We start from the raw sequence: 22,824 nt of genomic DNA, 5'->3' as shown, positions 1-22,824 counted from the left end.
CTTTTTATACTCATGGTTATGATTTATTACAATGAAAAGATACAGATTAAAACTAGCCAAGGGAAGAGGTGCATAGGACAGAGTTCCAGACAAAAATTTCAGTTGTCCTCTCCCCTTGGAGTCATGGACACTGTTATTTTCCTGGCTATGATATGTGACAGTTTGCACAGAGTATTGCCAACCAGGGAAGCTTAACTGAGCCTTGATGTCCAGAGATTTTGTTGATGGTGGCCAGCCTTTCACCTCTAGCCTTTCCTAAGAAAAAGTGACACTTTAAGTCTCTAGTCCCTCCTGGATATATAGCATATACTGTGTGGCCAAAGATAAAGACAGAATTATCAGGACATTCCAAGGCCCTAGGGATCACTTCCCAGTGGCCAAGGGGCAAGGCCAGACCTCTCTGTAGGTAGGATTAATTATCTACTATACATTGGTGCTTTAAAATCCATTGTCTTTTTACGTTGGATCTTTTAAGCCATACATGATTCCAGATTGTTATGATTTGGTCATTTGGAAAATACTAATACACTGAGTTTATGCCCATCTTTCAAATGATGATATGCTTCTAAGTATTGGGAAGTTGTCAGGGTCACGGTAGTAGATACAAGTTTTTCAGCATTCTGATTTTCATTTGAAACCTTGCATTTTACCATTAGCAACAAATGTTGTTTTCCTTGAAGTAACATTCATTTTGTTCATTTAAGAAGATTCCTAGAAGGGGCCCTTGGGTAGCTCAGTCTGTTAAGTAAGTGGCTGCCTTCAGCTTAGCTCTTGATCCCAGAGTCCTGGGATCGAGCCCCACATTGGGCTCCCTTCTCAGTAGGGAGCCTGCTTCTCCCCCTCCCTCTGCAGCTCCCCCTTTATTTTTTTAAGATTTTATTTATTCATTCGTGAGACACACAGAGAGGCAGAGACACAGGCAGAGGGAGAAGCAGGCTCCCCGCGGGGGAACCTGATGTGGGACTCAATCCCGGGACCCCAGGGTCACGCCCTGGGCCAGAGGCAGACGCTCAACCCCTGAGCCACCCAGATGCCCCTTAGCTTTACTCTGGAATAGAAACAGTAAGTCAGAAGCCAGATATAAGTTAACAAATTGGTCATTCTTATATTTACTCTTATTACAATCAGATAAGATTATTGTTTTGTTTAGCTAACTTTGTGCTTTAATTAGAAGCTATTAAACCTTTAAAGGATAACTAATTCATACGTGTTTTTGAATTTTAAATCTTTAAACCAGGAAGCAAAGTTTAACCCATATTCTCAGGTTAGAAACCTCTCTAAGGTAATAAGGCTTAATTTATCTTAGAGGAAAAGTTCTTCATTGTTGAGGCACCAAACCAAGAGAGTGCATGAATGTGATTCTTTTTTCTTGTTATGAAAATCAGCTGATTTTCTTTTGAAAACTAAAATTTTGGTGTATCCCCTTCTTTTTAAAAAGTACTCTAGCATGGTTGCCTTCTAAGTTTAAATTTAATAATTATTGAATTACTTTGGAAGATCACACTCAGTGATAAAATTTAGCAGTATAGCCATCTCTGTTAAGTAATGCCATTGATCTAATTTTGAGACTAGGTAGTATTTTTGGCATAAAATCTATAACTTGGATAGTTCTGTGTAAAAACATAAAAAATAATGGAAGCGAATTTATGAAGTCCCATATTATAAATGTGAAATATATTTTGTCTTATTTTGAAGTTCTTTGAACTGTTAATTAAAACATTTTGGTTCTACTTCTATATTTCAGTCTGTCGATAGACCCTTCTCATGTTCCTCCAAGTAGTTTTTTGTTTGGGAGGCAATAATTCTGTTGAGAATTAATTCAGTGGGAAGATGCTGTAGTATTTGCAAATTCCTAATGAGCAGTATTCCAGTTAAATGTCCTGCTCTTTACTCTGTCTTTTGCTTCTTGAATTGCATCCTCCTGTAGCATTTTCTTGAGTCTGTAGTATTGCAAAGTAAATCACGGTGTGGTTACCTGTCCATAGTGAGTTTTGAAATAAATTTGTCTGTAAATGTTTGAATTGGAGAGTGCCTGGGACAGAGTAAACAATAAGTATTTGTTGAGGGGCGCCTGGGTAGCACAGTCCGTTGGGCATCTGACTCTTGGTAGCTCAGGACGTGATGTCAAGCCCCACATCGGGCTCCCTGCTCAGCGAGAGCCTGCTTCTCCTTCCTCTGCTGCTCCCCCTGCTTGTGCTTGCTCTCTCTCTGTCAAATAAATAAAATCATAAAAAGAGTAAGTATTAAACAAATGAATGAAAATTATAAGTTGAATGCCAGTTAATTGATTTTTAATTCTATTAACAATATTGATTCAGTTTCTGCTATGCACGTGATCTCTTGTTAGGTACTAAACATTGAAATCTAAGGATATTAATGCTTTCTTTTTTATATATTCAAATATTTTGTGTGTTTCTTCTTTGTATTTGGCACATTACGTTTTAGGGATTTGATGGTTTTCTCTCTAAAAACTTGATCTTAAAACACAATCAACTGTTTAGTTTTTTTCTTGAGACTAAATTTTTATTGGTACACATTTGTTATATATATATATATTTTTTTTTAGAGAATAATTTCAGATTTTCTATTAATAGCTAAACTTTTCAAGTCATATTGGGATGGGTTAGGGAGAATTAGAAAGGGAAAATAAAATTCAGTTTTGTTTCTGTTTGAGGAAATCTTTGTTTATTCTGTACTGAATTTAGGGAATTCTAGATGGAGCACATAGTTTAAGGTAATGAGAACATTGAGAAAAAAGAATGTACCCCCATGTTTGGGGGTCCCCTGGCCATTCTTGCATTAGGATCCAAGAGGAAAGCACCCCCAGGTATACTTGAACGAAACTAATAAGAAAAATCTCGGTGCACACTCAGTAGATAGAATGCTCTAGCTGGAGCTAAACTCCAGTATTACATCATATTTTCATGTTAATAATTGAATTCCTTTAAAGGGCAGCCCCGGTGGCATAGCGGTTTAGTGCTGCCTGCAGCCCAGGGCGTGATCCTGGAGACCTGGGATCAAGTCCCACATCAGGCTCCCTGCATGGTGCCTGCTTCTGCCTCTGCCTGTGTCTTTGCCTCTCTCTAGCTGTGTCTCTATGAATAAATAAATAAAAAATCTAAAAAAAAAAAAATTCCTTTAAAGATTTTATATATTTATTTATTCACGAGAGACACAGAAAGAGACAAAGACACAGGCAGAGGGAGAAGCAGGCTCCCTGTGGGGAGCCTGATGCCGGACTCGATCCCAGGACCCCAGGGTCACACCCTGGGCTGAAGGCAGATGCTCAACCGCTGAGCCACCCAGGCGAGGAATATACAAATGTTCGTAGGATGTTTTTAGATTTTATTTATTTGAAAGAGAGTGAGAGAGTGAGCATGAGTGAGGAGGGGCTAAGGGAGGGGGAGAAACAGGCTTCCCGCTGAGCACAGAGCCTGACATGGGCCTTGATCCCGGGATTTTTCGATCATGACCTGAGCACCCAGGTGCCCTCCCTAGGATATTATCTTTTATTTTTTAAGTTAGGTATTACTAATCCTGGCCGATTATCAGAATCTCTTAGAAGAGTTTTTTCCCCATATTGATTTCTTTATCCATTTATGTAATATTAATTTATTTAAGTAATCTCTACATCCAACATGGGGCTTGAACTTAAGATCGAGTCACACATGCTCTTCCAACTGAGCCAGTCAGGCACCCCTATTTTTACAATTTTTATCAAATAACACACAAAATGGGTGAGGTCAAACAACTGAAAAGCTTAGCAACAGAAGTGTCACTTGCCTCACCCTCCTCAATCCTTCTGCTCACAGATAAGCATTTTTAGTATTTTGTTTATATTTACTGCCATATTTCTATATGAAAGTCTTAAACTGCTTCTCCAGACTTAAATGTTCTTTATTTCCTCTTTGATAGATCTGGATTAGTTATATAGTTAGTTTTGTGTGTTCTCTCTGCCCTCCATTTTCACAGTGTCTTTGTATTACATCTTATTACACAGAGTGTAATAAGTGAGTGAGTTAGGTGTCCCTCCGTTTTGTACCCATACAGATAAAATCCCAAGACCTTTACCTTGCTCTCTAAGTAGTGGGCTGTTAAAATTTCCTGCTTACCTGCCTGCGTTTCCTCACTAGACAAAAAAGTTCATCCAAGGCAGGGACTGCTTGTTTCCTGTATGTTGTTGTGTACCCGGTGCCTGGCGCAGGGTAGGCATGTAATAAAGATACTTTCTGTTGTTTTTGACTTGAAGTTCCTTAAACGAGCATTTAAATTTTTTCACAACTTGGTTTCTGCTTGCCTTTCCAGCCTCGTTACTAATCCTCTCCTTTTTGCAACTTCTGTGACTCACTACACCGTACTGCCAGTGCGTACTTCTCAGGCTCCCCAACCGCGCATGCTCCTTCTGTCTGGGTCCTTTTCATCATCATCTCTGGAAAACTCACTACTTTCAAGCCTTGTATAGCTATTGTATCCTCAGTGAAGTCTTGCTGGACCTCAGGAGTCCATAGATCTGACATTTTTGTTCCCAGAATTAGCCTTATAGGACATTGTAATAGTTAGGAGCTTGGGATCTATCCTGGCTTCATCAGTTCTAGATACGTAACTTTGGGCAGGTTGGTTAATTTCTTCAAACTTCAGTCTTCTCATATGTGAAATGGAAATGATTGAGTTATTAGAGAATTTTTTTTAAAGATTTTATTTATTTATTTGAGAGAGTGACAGAGCAAGCATGAACAAGGGGGTGGGGGGATGGGCAGAGGGAGAGGGAGAAGCAGACTCCCCTCTGAGCAGGGAGCTCATGCGGGGCTTGATCCCAGGACCCTGGGTTCATGACCTGAGCCGAAGGCAGATGCTTAACCACCTGAGCCACCCAGGCGCCCCAAGCTATTAGAGGATTTTAAAACATGCATGTGCATGTGAAGTCCCTTACTTAGCACAGGACTTGACACAGAGCAAATGCTCATTTTTATTTTTATTTTTTTTTTTTTAAGATTTTATTTATTCATGAGAGGCAGAGACACAGGCAGAGGGTGAAGCAGGCTCCTTGCAGGGAGCCTGATGCGGGACTTGATCTGCTCCTTAAATGTTAACTCGTGTTATTATTAGCTCTAATGCTGTATCTCATAGATGATTATTGGTATACTTAGCTCCCTGCCTAAACTGAGTTCCCAAAGTCAGGAACAGTCTTATTTAATAATCCACTTTCTAGCCTGGCCCAAAACTATATGGGTTGCTGTAAGGTATATACAATAAGTGAGTATCCATTTATTTTTTTGATTATTAGTATTGTCTTTTTTTTTATGATTTTATTTATTTATTCATGAGAGAGGCACACAGAGAGGCAGAGCCACAGGCAGAGGGAGAAGCAGGCTCCAAGCAGGGAGCCCGACGTGGGACTCGATCCCAGGGCTCCAGGATCGCGCCCTGGGCCAAAGGCGGCGCTAAACTCCTGAGCCACCTGGGCTGCCCTGATTATTATTGTCTTGCAGTGATTTTCTTTTTACCACAAATGAGGGTGTTTCCAGGGCTTTGCGATGTTTGGCACGTGTGAGATTCTTACTCCATTATTATATTAATGAACATATGAACAAACTCAGGGAGGTAGGGCTGCTTACCCTCTTGTTTATAGCGAATAATATTCATCTGTTGATTTTTATCCACTAATACGCTACCATGAAATTGTTTGACCTTATGTTTTCCATGACTTTAGTGTGATCTAAAGGAATAAAAGGAAACAAAAATCTGTTTTGCTATGAATAACATGGTGGTGATCTTTCCTTCTAGAAACGAAATCCCGAAGTTCGACATGTAGATTTGGAGATACTATAGATTTGATGGAATCACTTCGAGGAAGCCGTGGAAACAAGTTTGGCGAGCCTGCTCTCCCACACCGAAGGAGTCCATGCCATTCAGAAGCGGTGTTTTTTTTAAGATGGAGGAAATACTTCATGTGAAGGGCAGTTCAGTCTACAGAACTAAATACTACTTCCTGCTTCTAAGAGACATTACAAGTTGAATCAATTGGGAGATCATGTTTTTATGTTTCAATAGGGAACACTTTATTTAACTTGTTCATAATTTTTCATCTTACCCTGTCAGGGTGTCTTGTACTTTGCAATCATGTTTCCTGTCTTCACATTGGTAAAAATAATCATCCATAGGATTACGATTTTTAATTTATGACCACTGCAGATTTCACTCCATCAAAACCTGCCAGTCTTGAACATTCTGGCTAAATCTTGGTTTCTAAACAGTCATTCTGTTTTTTTCGTATAGAATATGGAAATTATTTCTACATAATTGTGCCCTGAGCACTAAGAGGAACCCTCTTCCAACCTAGTTACCCATAAATGTTCATTCCAGAAATGTTTTACTTACTGAATTGAAGAAAGACATGTCAGTTCACTCTCTTAGGTTACAGTAGTTGCCATTTTGTAAAATTTCTTCTCTCTCCTTAGCCTTTTTTCTTTATTTAGTTTAATTTTTCCCGTGTAGGAGATACTGAATAACCCTATATGTTTCCATAAGCCAATTTGATAGCTGCTTTTTTGTTTTTGTTTTTGAACTGGCTTCAGTGCCATAGTGTGTATTTACTAGGAGATAATGCATTTATAAGCATTTTAACATCCTGTAAAATGGGCTAGAAATATTTATAATTTTACAGACAGGACAGCATTTTATTTTTAATTTATTTAAAAAGGCACTACTCATGTAAATCTGAACTGTGGGATATTCTTTAAGAGAAAGAGAAGTAAATCTCTTATGCAGAAACTTTGTGGTCATGATTTTGTATAATATCATAGTCAATAGCATGTCTATAATGTGAATTTCTCGCAGTTATAAATGGGCATTTAACATAATATATGGCTACACATGTGAGTAGCTTTCTAGTGATCATAAGGTATCAAGGCGAAAAAAACATACAGTTCAGTAATGGAAAATTTAGTGCAAAACTACAGCTGTGTCTCCATTCATCAAAGCAACTCATATGCACTTTAAATCGTTCGGGGGCAGTGAGCATTGTCCAGGCGAGTGGTGGCTGGGGGAGGTCTTGGCTCGATAAGTGTTGGACCTAAAGACTTAACTAATTTGTAGGAGGTCAGTGTCTAAAAACTTACTTAGATTGAAGTTTATGAATCACAGCAAATTGTAATGCTGGAAGCAAAAAAATAAACATTTGACTAAAGGGTTTATAATGGTAATTATTTGATCCAGAAATGCCATTTATTGGAAAATTACGAAAATTTATATTGGGGTACATTTTTTTTACCGTTATAGAGTACTTTGCATGTTGTACATTTTAAGTGAAATTACATTCTCATTTTATTTTTGAAGATATAAAATTGTTAGGTACACACATAATTTGATCCTGTTATGGTTTCAAATTCTTTACCCTTCCTTTGTGTTTTTTTTTTTTTTAAACTGTTTTTTACCCATTATACTCCACTCTCTACTTCTTCTGTCTTCTTCCCTCCCCTTCCCACTTCCCATTTGTTAGTCTCTGTCACTGCCATATGGGAAGGGACCAAATTTTATCCAATTTCCTCCCCGTGAAATTACTCTGAAAATTTTCACATAGCTACACGAGAGGAATGAACTCATTTAGAAAAAAAGTCAGAGTTGGTGTGCAGAAGTTATACTAAGTGGTAGATTTTTTTAAGGATTCCCTAAAAGAAGCCAATCCTGATAGTTGAGTTTTTTAATCTGATTTTGATTGAGGTCATACTTATTCTTAAGTAACAATAGAAGGCTTATGTTTCTGTCTTTTTCCATTTCTGTTCTGCACTGATATTGTAAAGTTCAACAAAATTTGACATAAAGATGTATAGCAGTATCTATGAATTTGAGTATTTCTGTGGAATCAGGAAATGTAAGCTGTCTTCACTCTTTTTTTTTTCCTCCTCTTAAACTGGAGTCAAATTTGAATTTTAAAACCAGGGAATTTGAGTCTCTTTCTTTAAAAATAAGAAAATCTCTAGTTCAGGTTTTTTATTTTTATGTTTTTCCAAATTAATGCTTCTCCTTTAAGTCTTGACCTGATGGATAGCGCTTGAACATTTAAGCATTGTAATCTTAATATTTTTAAGGGAAATAGCTTCTGGGGTAGAAGAGTTGCAAAAGTAACGTTGGGCAGTGAGGAGGGCGGTCCGGCCCCGTGACTCCCGCGGGCACCAAGCTGGACTTCCAGCTCTGCGGAGGGTGCAGCTCTGCTCAGCTGGAGCCCCGGCCCCGAGCTGTCCGAGGGGGCACCTTCTGTGGGCGACGGCAGTTGGCGGGATGAGGGATGGAGACCTATTTCGAAGTGGACCATCCCAGTGGCCGATGACACCCAATTCCAGAGAGGGAGCTTCCTGAAATGTACTGAAGATACAGAGGATTAGACTGGAAAATTTTCAAGTTTTTTTTTTTTTTCTTCAAAAACAGAGTTAATCTCTGCATACAGCCTCCTACCCACACACCAGATAACCCAGAATAACAAAATGGCATCAGACTCGAATTCTGGGTTTATGGTTTTAGTGTTACCTTAATTATCTCATAATTTGGAAGATGCTTTTTGCTAAAATTATACCATCTACAGGAAATTACTTCAGTTTTAAATCTGATAACTTTTTGAGGTAGAAATCAGGGAACTACAGAAAATCGCAAGGCACTTAGAATTCATACTGTCTTTCCTAGATTGCATTTGTCAAACTTTGGCATTTCTTTTAAACACAATGACCCCCCCACCCCCACCCCCCAATTTACCAAACTGTCAGAAGTCAGTGAAGCAAAGAATTGAAGGTAAAATGTTGATTCAAAGATCGTCTCCCCTAAATCCCTCATCCCTGTGTCTGAAATGGAAATTTGGGAGGTATTTATATAGAAGATTGGTCTGGCAGCCTTTATATTCGCATTAACTTAATAGCATTCCTAGACTCTGGTTTTATGGAAAAGAAAGTTTTTCTTTCTATTCTATTGTATTTCATCTGATTTGCTGGCTGATGAAGATGGTCCTGGTCCTTCAGGATGCTTTTTCCTTAATAAACGTCATCTGTAAGTAAGAGCAGTTCACTTGCTAGTTTTATTTCCTGATAAATGTTTTGTCAACTTAAATCATTCTTTACCTCATATGCTCATAAGAACTAACCTGTAAACTAGGTATATTTCACCTTAAAAAGCCTGTATTTTTGAACGATTTATTATTCATTGAGTAGGCTTGTTAGTTTGTAAGTTTCCTGGTTTTACAAAACCAAAATGCGACAACTTAATCATTTTATCGTGTTTTCAGCGTAAAGAGAACTGCTGTGAACGTCCTGTTAGGATGTGTGTTTGGTATATATTGCTCCGTTTTGGCAAAACTAGATTATTTAAATATGTTAACTAGGTCATTTCTTCTGAGATGTGTCTAAATAGCATAGTCAGAGGGAAAAAAAAAAAGAAAACACAAGAACACTAAGAGCTACAACCTAGAGCCAGCCTGCCCTGGGGCCCATGATGAGTCCTATACTAATCCTAATATAGGAATTCCAGCTGTATTTTCTTTTCTACAAGAAACAAAACCAAAGTAATTACTGAAAGTAATTTGGTATTTTGAGAGCACGCAGTTCCCTCCCCCAAATCAAAATTCATTGAAAATAGCGCAGGGGCACCTGGGTGGCTCAGTTGCTTGAGTGTCTGCCCGCGGCTCAGGCCGTGATCCCGGGGTCCTGGCCTCGGCCCCGGCTCCCTCGGCCTCTGCTGCTCCTCTGCTTGCCCCCCCCCCCCGGATCTTTTTTAAAAAATGAAACAGAAGCACGAAGGTTTAGGGTATGCGTAGGCCTCTGTCTTTGGGGCCCGTGGGGGTGTCGTGCCTGCGCCAGCAGGGTAACGGGGTTTGTGTCCGCGCCGCCCAACCTCACAGCCCAGCAGCCGAGGTCCCTTGCGTCGCAGGGGAGGGCAGGGGCCGCCGGTTGCGGCGCTGCGGGGCCCAGCTCGGGCTCGGACAGGTCGGGGTCTGCAGGTCCCCGTGGAGGCCGGAGCCCAGGGCCGAAGTGCGACGAGGTGGGGCACCGGGATGGTTGTGTCGCCAGGGGAGGCCGGGCCCATGCCGGGCCGGGCGAGGCTCGTTCGGGTCGGACGCCGGAGCAGCCTGAGCCGCGAGTGCCGGGCCGGGCGCCCTGACGTCCTGCGGGAGCCGAGCTCCAGGCTATCGCCTGGACGACTCCAGGGGCCACCCGCAGGATGACCCGGCCCGGCGCGCTGAGCCCTGGGGGGCACTGGGGGGCAGCGGGAGTCGTGCCCAGCATGGGGAAGCCTTTACTTGGGGCTCCAAGGCCCGCGGGCAGCGGGCGCCCCCGTGAGCCCCGCGCACCCGTTCCCTCCCAGAGGACACGGCTGGACGCTGCGCCCTGCCCTGCAGGTGCCCGGCCGGGAAGCGCCTCCGACGGGGCTCCCCGTGCAGCAACGGGGCGCAGCGGTGCCCAGGGCGCTGCGTCCCCCGCGACCTCAGGGCGAGGTACGTGAGCGTGGGGGGGGGCCGGGCCCTGGGCACCACGCGGGCAGCTGGGCTCCCGGGGCGCCGGCCGGTTCCTGTGCCCGGTAACTGACGGCTCGCTGTGCGCGGGCCACGGTCTACAGGCCACGGTCGGGGTGCTGGCCACGGCGCGCGGGCCACGGGCCACGGACTGCGGGCCACGGTCGGGGTGCGGTCATGGTGTGCGGGCCACGGTGCGCGGGCCACGGTGCATGGGCCACGGTCGCTGTGTGGGCCAGGGAGTGCAGCGCAGGTGCAGAGCAGGTCCGAGGCCCTGTCTGGGGCGCTCCCTGCAGGAATTCCCACCTCGTCCACGGCTCCCCCGTAACCTTCAGTGGGTCCCATCTCCAGAAGCACATGAAGCTGTAACTGTCGCGCGTGGACAACGCCTTGAGCCCCCTAAGCCAGCACAGCCCGCCTCGCCGCCGGCCCCCTGAACCTCCGGAGCGCCACCCAGCGCTTGCACAGAAGCCCCACCTCAAACCAGGAGAGCGTCCAGTGTCTGCTGCACTTCGCCGAATCCGGTCCTCGAAGCGCAAACCAGCACAGGTGTGTGCGTGCGGCTCCCCGCGAGTGCACGGCCCGTGGGCTCTGCTCCCCGCCGCTGCCCCGGCTCGGGGACCTGGGGCTCCCTGAATGTCCACCGTGACCGTCTCCGGCTCCGGTGCCGCATCCCACATCGCGGCTCAGGGAAGTACCCGGTCGCCCACCTGCAGCCCCGTGTCCAGCGACTGTGTTTCCCTGGCAGCGGCTGAAGGCCGGACATTGCAAGTTGAGCCACCGTTGGGCCGGGCCACCCGCAGCGCCCAGGTCTCCTTCCAGCCTGTTCTGGCCGATGTGCCCATGTCGCATCAGGCCTCCGGCTGGTGAAGGCCGCCTCGGCTGGCGCTGCCTTGAACACGTAACTTTCTTGTTTTAAAAATAGTTCAAAGCGGACTATCCCTCTCATTCAAATGAGGAGCACCGAAGGGGCCTTGAGTCGTTACCCCTACGACTGAGCTAACGGGCCCGGCGTGTGTTGATCACATTAGAATAATAATAAAAAAACAAACGTGAAGTGTGACAGGTGCCCGGGCGGCGGTGGCTAGGCTCCGGCCTCTTGGTTTTGGCCGAGGCTGTGGCCTGGGCGGTGAGCTCGAGCCCCAGGTCAGGCTGCACCCTCGGTTCGGAGTCTGCAGTCGGCTGGCGCCTCTCCCCCTATGCCCCCCCCCCCCGCTTCTCTCTCAAATAAATAAATCTTAAAAAAAAATAAAACAAAAGCAACCAACCAAGAACCTAAGGGGGTGAGAATCCTTGAATTAGAATTTTAACACTTCCTTCCAAAAGGAGGTGAGAACAATTTGAAAGGGAGAAGACTTAGGCTCATCGCTTTTATTCTGTGGCTTGGGTTCTGCGCAGGGCCCGCGGCCAACAGTGACCGAGGGGGGGTGGCCGGCAGCGGTGAGCCCCGGGCCTGACCTGCGGGGACCCGCGTGGCCCGATCCTGGCGGGTGGTCGCTGGGCCTGAGCCCTGTCCGAGGGGCCCCGGGCAGGGCACCTGCGGGGGGCGGGCAAGAAGCGGCAGGGCCGCGGTCTTCCCAGGTGGGCTCGCAGCGCCCCCACTTCCGGGCTGCGGCAGCCAGGCCCGCACAGGTGGCCCTGGACCAGGTGGGACCAGGTGGGATGCGCATGCCTGCCCCTGGCCCAGCCCAGGCCCCTGCGGCCTGGAGCCTCGTGCACGATGCAGACAGCGGCCAGCGATGCTGTCCCCCGTAAGAAACAGCACCTGTAGGGTGGGATGTCCCGGGTGAGATGCTGCACCTGTGGGGTGGGATGTCCCAGGGGAGATGCCGCACCTGCGTGGGGGGGGATGTCCAGGGGGAGATGCACCTGCGGGGGGGGGGATGTCCAGGGGGAGATGCACCTGCGGGGGGGGGGGTGTCCCGGGGGAGATGCCGCACCTGCGTGGGGGGGGTGTCCCGAGGTGACTCTTTACAAAACTCTTTCACCTCCTGGAGCGGGAGGGGGGGACACGAGCGCGCGGGCGGGGCGGGGGGGGGGGCCTGGGTCCCCGACGGGTAGCGCCCCAGGTGCCCGCCGCTGCCCCGCCTCCCGCGGCCCCTCCTCCCTGTATTCGTGAACTTGGCTCCTCTGGTTTTATTTCCGACGGCTCCGAGCGCCAAGTCACGGGGGGGAGGGGCGGGGGGCAGGGGCGCGGGGGGCAGGGCACATGGGCGGGGCGGGGGGCAGGGGCGCGGGCGCCGGGGTTTGGGGAGCGCAGCCGCCGTCGACCCCCCGCCCCTCCCCCCCCCCCCCCCCCCCCCCCCGCGCGCCGACAGGTCCTCTGGGCCACAGGGGCACCTCGTCCCCCCTCCCCATCCCTCTGCCTCTCCCCCTCCCCCCTCCCCCTTCCCCTCTCCCCTCCCCCCCTCCACCTCCCCCTGCCCCGAGCCTGTGCCCCAGGACCGGCCCCTGCCCTCGAGGCGGACGCTGACCCCGAGAGGCTCCTCCCTGGGGAGTCCGCGGGCGGGAGCCTGGGGTGGGGGTGCGCTGGGGACACCGCCCTCTGGGCCCTGGGGACGAGCCCCTCGCGGCCTGGCACTGCTTTTAGACTAAAGGGGTTCAGTTTTTTTTTTCAAAGATGTTATTTATTCACGAGAGACCCAGAGACAGCAGCAGAGCCCGGTGCGGACTCGATCCCGGGACCCGGGGTCACGGCCTGAGCCCCGAGGCTCCGAGTGCACCTGTACCTTTTACCGGGGTTATCCTAAGAGCCTTCTAACAGGTACACGGGGTATCTTGTGATTTTTGATTGTATTTCACTGATGATTAGTGATGTCGAGCACCTTTTTATGTACCTATTGGTGATTTTTTTTTAATTTGTTTTTTTGAAGATTAATTTATTTGAAAGAGCAAGAGAGTGAGAGCATGTGCAAGCAGGGGTTTGGGGGGGTGGAGGGAATCTCCAGCGGACGGTCCCCTCAGGCCCCACCAGTGCAACCAGCCTGGGAATGAGGAGCCTGAGGTCGCCCAAGGCCAGGCCTGACCTCAGGACCACGACCTGAGCACAAGTCAGGAGCCCCACCCAACCACCCAGGCCACCCCGGGGCACCCTGTTGGCAATTTATATGTCATCTTAGGAAAAATGTTCAGATGCTTTGCCCACTTTTAAATGGGATTGTTTGGGCTCTTTGCTATCGCGTTTTACGAGTCCTTCAGGTATTTTGGACACAAGCCCCTTATGAGATACGTGATTTGCAAACATTTTCTTCCACTTGGTGGGTTGCCCTCTCGTGTCACTAACAGTTTCTGTTGATGCGCAGAAGCTGTTTAGTTTGTAGTCTCACGTGCTTATTTTGGCTTTGGTCGCCTTTGCCTTTTTGGAGTTTGATCCAAAAAGTTATCACCGAGATTGATGTCGGCGAGCTCACCACCTAAGTTTTCTTCTAGGAGTTTTATGGTTTATTTATCTAATTTTTTGATACTCATCTCTGCTCTAATTAAATCTGGCTGGAGTTCCCGTAAAGATTTATCTTCCCAAAACCTCACTGTAGAATTAACTTTCTCCTTAATAAAGATAGTCCTCACTGACTGTCCCCCCTACCCCTAAACACCCCCTTATCCTCATTAGCTGTTTCACTGGCGTTATAACTCCCGGTGTCTTTTCCTAGAATCAGCTGGAGCCGTTTTCTTAAAGTTTAACCTGCATGCAAATCACCTGGAAATCTTGTTAATGCAGATTTTCGGATTCAGGCGGTTGGGAGCGCAGCTGAGATTCTCGCTCCTAACGGGCTCCTCGGTAGTTCATTCTAGAGGCGCTGGCTCGTGGACCCGCTTTAACTCTCAAGGACTAAGATGATTTTCTGGTGCTTGGATATGCGGCCCATTGGCACAGGAACGTCTGCTCTTTTACAGTAGATGCATCTCCAATGAAATAGGGTTATCGTGGTTGGGAACCTGAAACACTTTTAAAAGAAAGACCACTGTGGATTCTCTTATAGAGGAATGGCTTTCCTTCCTAGTCGGTTTCTTAGAGATTATTCTGGAATCGTATCCAAAGTACGGCCATTGGGAGGTGGGCGGGAGGATGATGGGAATCAGGGCTAAATGGGTGATGGGAATCAGGGAGGCCACTTGTCATGATGAGCACCAGGCGTCATATGGAAGTGATGAATCACTAAATTCTACTCCTGAACTTGTATTACGTTCCGTGTTAACGAACTAGAATTTAAATAAAAACTTGAAACAAAATGCAAAAAAAAAAAAAAAAATGCATGGCCATAAAATAATGTCAATAGTATTTGAAATAGATATTAAAGATCCACTAAGCGTTCCTTTAAAAACAATCCCTTGTGAGGTTATAATGTTATTCTAATAATGCTGCATCTTTGGGATTTTGCTTGGGAGTTAACTAGAGAATTTGTCTCCCATCTTTTAAAATAGGCTTGATGAGATGATGGCTACCTTCATCTTTTGAGGATAATTTTTATTCTTTTGGAAGCAGTCAAACCAGTTGGAGATAAGGTCGACGAATATATCGGATGGGTAAGCTGGTTATTATTTCCGGTTAAAAGCAAGGAACACTATTTGGGTTAAAAGCTTATGTTGTGTCTGTGGCTCATGAGTTCACTTTGTAGGAAAAGCCCTGACTGTGCCAGGAACGCTGTGCAGTTTGTGTCCTTTCACCGTCATTAGTAATTTGAAGAATCGCGCTCACCCGAAGATATAAATGCTGGTTTGTCGCTTAAAGCAGTCAGTCTCATTATTTCGCCGTCCTCACGGGACATAAAAGGCACTTACAAGCTGGTCACAAAGCTGGTGCTTTGGAGGCATATTTGGGTTCGGGTTCTGCGTCTGCTACGGACTCTTGTGTGACCTTCGGCGAGTTGCTTTACTCACTCGGCATCAGTTTTCTTACCTATTAAACGGCGATAACACTATTATCCAAGTGCGTGGGGATTAAATGAGGTATCAGATGTCAAATGCTATGTTTTTTTAAATTTTTTTAAATTTTTTTTTAAATGCTATGTTTTATACCGATTAAAGTCAGCTGGTATTATTACTACCATCATTGACGGTTAATTCAAATAATTCATTGATTAATCACTCACTGAGTGCTGTCTTGCTGGGCATTTTTACGTGTTATTTGCTTCTTTAAATTTACCTTCACTGCTGCCCGTGAGGACGGGAATCCTCTTCTGAAAGGAGGATCCTCTTTCTCGGCTACATCAGCAGAGAAACTCCGTGAGGGAAGCAGAACCCTTAGGGACGAGGAGAGGAGACGTGGTCTTGATTATGGGCCGCTAGGGCCTCAAGGCGTCTGCAGGTGCAGCACAGAAGCAGATGCGCCTGGCTGAGCCCGGAGAGCTTGCTGAGTTGGGGTGCAACTGGAGCTCAAGGAGGGGCGCCCTGCTGGGCCTCGTATAGAGAGCATGGAGGTAGAGCCTTCGTATGGGGGTGAGGCCCCCACGTCTGTGGTTAAGGACTTGGGTCATGCAGAGAGGACGGAGGTAGAGCCTTCCTATGGGGGTGAGGCCCCCACGTCTGCGGTTAAGGATGCAGGTCTCATGCATGCGGGGAGACAATCACTGGAAATCTGTAGCCCTGACAATTCCCGGGGTTCACACCACGCTGGAATAGTCTTCCCATCAGTCAGAAGGAAGAAAACTCTTACAGGAACTACGGTGGAGACCCTGCGGGATCCCAGCCCTGTGAGGTTACATTAACCGCAGAGGAAAGGCTCCTCCGGATCTATGGTAGCAAAGCCCAAGCCAGCCTTGGAAGAAGCAAACGGGGGCTCCCGGGGGCCTCAGTTAAGTTCAGACGCTTGGTTTTGGCTCCGGTCCCGATCAGGGGTGGGAGGATGGAGCCCCCCGCTGGGTGGGGGGGGCGTCGGGGGGGGGCCGTGCTCAGCGGGAGTCTGCTGGAGATTCTCTTCCTCTGCTCCTCCCCTCACTCTCTCTCAAATAAACAAAGAAATAAATGAATCTTTAAAAAAAAAGAATCACGCTGATCTGCAAGCAACTTCACAGTACGCGCCAAAGGAGTCCAAGCACTTTATAAGAGACTCCGAGACTCCGGATCCACACACGAGTCCCAGTGCCCAGCAGCCAGTCGACACCTCCAGCAGGAGGCCATGACCCGCAGCTAGGAGGAAAACCGACCAAAAGAAACAGCCGGGACGTGGTAGGGATGAAGACCTTGGCAGCCAAGGACCCGAGGACAGCTCGCTACATACGGGTTTGCTCAGGGACGTAAATGCAGATGTGGACGCGTGAGGGCAGATGTGAGTATGTGTATTCAGGTCATGAGGTGCGTGGAAGAAGAAAGTGTGTGTGTGTTTCAAGAAATTAAAAAAAAACTGACGAGAAAAAGACTCTGGATGGGGTAATAGGAGATTTCGCCCGGGTGAATTTGCAGCATCAGGTGCCGCCCCAAATCCAGCGCAGCCAGGAGTCACGGGACCCACGGGGACCTTCATGCGGCCTGCCCCGTGGCGTAGGGCTCGGCTGTGGCCGCTGTAACGATTCGCACCGTCTCCATGGCTCAGCGCCGAGCATCCTCTCGCGGCTCTGTAGGCTGCAGGTGCGGCTCAGGTGTGGCGCCGTCGCGGGCTGCTCTCCTCCCGGGGCTCTGGGGAGGGGGCCCTCGCCCTTCCCCGCTGCTGGAGGCCACCTGCACTTCTTGGCGCCTGGCCACCTCCTCCATCTGCGAAACCAGTAGGTGAGCCAGGCCTTCACCTGGTGCCACCTGGACGCCCCCTTCTGCTTTCTCTTCCACCTCTGGGGATCCCCGCCACGCACTGGGCCCACTGGGTGGTCCCGGGCCACCTGCCCCCTTGAGGGCCCTGTGCCGGGACCCATCGTGTGCGCGGGCTGCTGGGCCACCTCCTGCAGCCTGGGCTGGGCTGCGGACGGGAGGGGCGCCGGGGGTGGGCAGGAAGTAGGTCTGAAGAAACCACTGAAGAGGTTTCCAGACGTGATGAAGCTGGGGGCCCCCAGATCCCACAGGTGTATCAGAGCCCAAGTAGGATCAAGAGGAGCACACCAAGCCTTGGCATAATCACACCGGAAGAAACAGCGATAAAGAATGTTCAAAGCCACCAGAGGGGCTGGGGCAGGGGGTACATAGGCACGGAGATCCCGGGTTGGAGGTGATCCTATAAAAATACGGGAGACTTCACACCGGAGACTACGGAAGCCGGAAGAAAATGGACGGACAGATTTAAAGTGCCACCAGGACACCACTTCTCAGCCCAGGATTCTACACTGCGCCAACGCATCTTCCAGAAGCAAAGGTGAACTGAACGTTCCACACGCACAAGCAGGAGTTGCTCGAGCAGGAGGCCTCGGCTACGAGAAGACTTAGGGCGAGGCCTACAGGTGGAAGGAAAATGGAAACGGATGGAAACCTGAGTCTGCAGAGAGGGATGGCGCGGCCGGAAAGGAGTGAGTACGTGTACAAATGTTTTCTGTTTTAAAATTAGTGGATAGTTGATGGTCTAAAGGCAAAGCAATCACATAGCGTGTTCCGGGGTGTGTGTCAAATGCAGAAGGGAAACGTGCGGCAACCCGGGCAGGGGAAGGAGAAACACAGGAGATGGCAGCGGGGGCGCAGGGCGGCTCGTAACTGCAGGCATCAACCTGGGCGCCGAGCCGAGGGGTGCGGGGGGCGGGAGTCACGGGACTTCGCGAAATGACTAATGCGCTGGGTGCTCAGGAGCTGCTTTTACCCTCACTCTGGGAACGGACAAGGGGCGGTGGCAGGGGGTGGGCGGGGGGCAGGGTGACTGGGTGACGGCACCGAGGGGGGCACTTGGCGGGATGAGCACTGGGTGGTATGCTACATGGTGGCAAATCGAACTCTAATAAAAAAATTTTTTTAAAGGAGTTGATTTCAAAACACATGCGCACACACGTGCACCCACACATACATGTGCACACATGCAATACACACATGCGGACACACTCGTGCACACGCGCATACACACATGCACACACGCACACACATGCACACACATATGCCCATGCACACACTCATGCGCACACAAGTGCATACACACATGCACATGCACACATGCACGCACGCACACACACACACGCGCGCACATGCACACGCACATACTCGTGCACGCACGCGCATACATGCACACATGCACATGTGCACATGCACACACGCGATACACACATGCACACACACATGCACACACACACGGACTCGTGCACACGCACACATGCACACACGCAATACACATGCACATGCACACGCATGCACACGTGCATACACATGCGCATGCATGCACACGCACACACATTCGTGCACACGCATGCACATGCACTCACACACAGTTGTGTGTACACACGCGCATGCACACGCACACACACGCACATACATGTACACGCACACACATGCACACACGTACACATTTGTGCACATGCACACACGCGCACATGCACATACACACACATGCACAGGCACATGCACACGCGCACACACAAAAGGCTCTGACACCTGCGGGCGATCCCAGCCCTCGCAGGCCCCCGCGCCCAGGCAAGGTGTGTGCTCTCACCTGTGGAGCAACCACAGACCTAGAGGCGGCGCCGCTGATGCTCATGGACGCGCCCACGCTGGGACGGGGGAGGGAGCCCGGCCCCAGACCCCAGACCCCAGACCCCAGACCCCAGACCCAGGCTGACCCTGGGGCCGGCGCCCGGTGACCGCGGCCTCCACACGTGCAGCAGCGGGAGACGGGCCGTCCCGGAGGAGGCCCCGTGGGCGGAGGGTCCCCTCGGGAGGCCTGGAGGGCCCCGGGGCGTGGACCGGGGCGGGCAGGTCAGTGACCCCGCTTGGAGCGCCCGGCCGTCGCGGCCCTAACGTGGGGCCCAGCACCAAGGACGGGGGATGCTGCCTAGCCGGAGCCTCCTGGCGGCCCCGACCCGAGTCCGTGGGGGCCCCGAGCCACCAGCGGCCGCAGACCTCGCTGGGCCAGGGAGGCGGGGGCATGGCAGCCGCCACAAAGGCCCGAGGTCTCGGAGGAACCGGGGTCGCGCTGACACCCACGGGCGCAGAGCCGAAGGGGGAGGACACGCGGTGGGCCTCGGCGGGCGGGCGGGTGTGCACGGGAGTGACCGTGCCCACCGCGCACTCTGCGCACACCCACCACGCGAGCATCGCGCACACCGCACACTGCGTGCACACGCACACTGCGCACATGCTCTGCGCACACACAGCATACACCGCGCACACCCACCGCACATGCACTGCACACACACGCACCACACACGCCCACCATGCATGCACCACGCACACCGCGCACACCCACCGCACATGCACCACACACACTGCGCACACCCACCGCACATGCACTGCACACACCGTGCACACCCACCACGCATGCACCACACACACCATGCACACCCACTACAATGCACTGCACACACACGCACCACACACGCCCACCATGCATGCACCACGCACACCGTGCACACCCACCGCACATGCACTGCACACACCGTGCACACCCACCACGCATGCACCACACACACCATGCACACCCACCGCAATGCACTGCACACACACGCACCACGCACACCCACCATGCATGCACCATGCACACCGCGCACACCTACCGCGCATGCACCATGCACACTGCGCACACCCACCGCGCAAGCACCACACACACCATGCCCAATGTGCATGCACTGCGCACACGCACACATGCACCACATACACCATGCATGTACTGCACACACGCACACCCACCCGTGCCCCGTTTCCTTCCTGTGCCCCATGTCCTGAGGGTTCCTGTAACCCATATCCTGGGGGTTCCTGTGCCCTGTGTCCTTCCCGTGCCCCATGTCCTGGGGCTTCCAGTACTCCATGTCCTGAGGGTACCTGTGCCCCATGTCCCAGCCCTTCCTGTGCCTGTGACCTGTGTCCTTCCTGTGCCCAGTGTCCTTCCCATGCCCCATGTCCTGGGGTTCCCATGCCCCGTGTCCCAGGCCTTCCTGTGTCCTGCGTCCTGGGCTGGCCTCCCCTGTGGCCCCGCCGTCCAGCGGTGTGTGTGCACCCGAGGCCCTGTCGCTGCTCGCATGTGGCACGACCCCGACGGCCTAGCCTCAGCCTTCAGCACATGTGCATCCGATGGACGTTCATGCATCTGCACACCCATGTCATGGGGTGGTTCTCACTCCTCAGGGGACGGAGGAGCTGCACAGGCTCAGGCCCCGGGCCTGCCCGCGTCTATCTCGCCTCACAGGGGACCCGCGGGGGAGGGGAAGCCAGAGCCCCAGCGCCCCCGCCCGCATCGTCCCACTGACTGCAGCGAGGACACTTCCACTGTCTCCCACAAGCCGACCTTTACAAGCATCGTGTGGGTCACGCGTGTACCTACGTGTATAGGAGCGCCGTGCGCGGACGTGCCACGAAATATCCCCGGGCTCCAGGCCACGTGTGGCCACTGCACCCAGTACAATATACAAAAAGGCAAGAAAATCAATTATGTGCCCCGATGTCATGGGGCTAAAGTTCCCTGGGGTGTGCACGTGATTCGAAGACGCGCACTGACACGTAGTTACAATGTAGTCGGAAGCGCTAGTGACCAACAGGAGGCCGCGAGAGCAGGATGACCTACGTGCGCCCGCCGCCTGGGGCATCGTTCCCGTGGCCAAGTCGTCTTCCACCGAACCCACCGAAGACTTGGAAAGTATCACGAAGACGCCAAACCCGAAGCGGACAGTAAGTCACACGGTTTAGTAATAAAATGATCCTTTCAGCGTTAGTGTGCTCAGAGCCGAGCGATTTCTCTTTCACGAGGTATTTCTAGTACAGTCTCTGGGGCAGGAAGGGCTGTCGCCTGCGATGACTTTGAGGGTCGCTCATCGTCTCCTTCCCCTCGGCTGAAAGAGCGGTGATCTCCAGGGGGAAGAGGCAACCAGGGAGCGTTCACTCTAACGCAGGTTAACCACAGGATTTTGGAGGAAAACACTTCAGGCTCTCCGTTAGCAAGTGGGTGTGGACGACCTATTTTTTTTTTTAAGATTTTATTTATTTATTCATGAGAGAGAGAGAGAGAGAGGCAGAGACCCAGGCAGAGGGAGAAGTAGGCTCCACGCAGGGAGCCCGACATGGGACTTGATCCTGGGTCTCCAGGATCATGCCCCGGGTTGAAGGCGGCGCTAAACCACTGAGCCACCCGGGCTGCCCTATTATCATTTTTAAAATTTCTGTTTATTTATTTGAGAGTGAGTGAGCACGTGCGGGGAGAGGGGCAGAGGGAGACTCCCAAGCAGACTCGGCGCTGAGTGTGGACCCCGACTCGGGGCTCGACTCCGGGACCCTGACGTCATGACCTGAGCCCAAACCAAGCAGCAGATGCTGAGCTGACTGGGCCCCCGGGTGTGCACAGCGTGTGCCGTGTCCGGGGTAACCCGCAGTGCTGGGGCAGCCCACCTGCTGGGCTCACCGCGAGCTGTGTCGGGGGCAGCTGGCCAGGCCCGGCTCCCCGCGGCGCTCACACCCGCGCACCTCGCGGGGGCGGTTTCCGATTCTCTCCAGCCACAGCCCGGTGGCCGAGCCCGAGCAGTGACGGCGACATCACGGTGCTTTGGCTCCGTGTCCTATCTCGTCTCTGGTGACGGCTGGAGAGCCGCTCGTGTGGTGTGTACACGGCAGAGGCTTTAAAAAGACAAAAGGAAAAAGACCGAGAGGAAACAGGAAATGGGTGTGTGGCTCGGACAGCTGCAAAGGGAGACGGAGCTAGAGCTGGATGTTGTCAGCCGTTGCAGAAGCAGTGGAGCAGGAGACGAAAAGCAACGATCTTTACGAAGCCCTGGATCATTATCTGGTTCCTTGTTTGTAAAAGTAGCTTTATTTTAGGATCGCATGTGAGTGGCTGGATTTGAAGCATTCTCCCCAAGCACTGCTGTGGTTAGGCACCTAGCACCGAGCACTGAGCACCGAGCACCGAGGCGATGGAAGCATGTGCTTGCTGGACACAAGCACGTGCCCGGGTTGGCTCCCCAACAACCCCATTTGCCTTTCTGATTTGAGCAGGGGTGGGGGGGCGGGGGGGCCACACAGGGAGGGCGGGAATGAGGCAGGTGGTGGAGTCCAGGGCTGGCGCCTGCAGTGTACACGGGTGGGCGTGTCTGCCTAACGACACGGGAGGGCTGTTTCTGGCACAGAGTAGTCGCCCCTCAACCACGTTCCTTTGTGTACGTCTGTATCAGTGCCCCGCCGGGTGTCACCATGAGACGGGCCCATAGATCAGCTTGGCGGCGAGCGGAGGGAGCGGGGGCGCGACACTCGGGCTGCGGGTATTGTGGGGAGCAAAGCTGCTTTGTTTCAATAAC

General features: G+C 50.7%; 1 protein-coding gene across 4 annotated transcripts in view; it reads left to right on the top strand.

The window, feature by feature from the left end:
* SLC30A9 (solute carrier family 30 member 9) overlaps window positions 1–9,041 on the top strand; it is an 85,820-nt gene extending 76,779 nt beyond the window's left edge. For all 4 annotated transcript variants that reach the window (XM_072749108.1, XM_072749109.1, XM_072749110.1 and 1 more), the window contains one exon: window positions 5,785–9,041. In XM_072749108.1, coding sequence (XP_072605209.1) covers window positions 5,785–5,829 — 45 coding nt within the window. In that variant the 3' untranslated portion in view covers window positions 5,830–9,041. The remainder of the gene's footprint in view (window positions 1–5,784) is intronic.
* The last annotated feature ends 13,783 nt before the right edge of the window (window positions 9,042–22,824 follow it).

This window comes from Vulpes vulpes, chromosome 2 (assembly GCF_048418805.1).
Source record: "Vulpes vulpes isolate BD-2025 chromosome 2, VulVul3, whole genome shotgun sequence".
Lineage (NCBI taxonomy): Eukaryota > Metazoa > Chordata > Mammalia > Carnivora > Canidae > Vulpes > Vulpes vulpes.
This window is presented reverse-complemented; position numbering and strand designations above follow the sequence as displayed.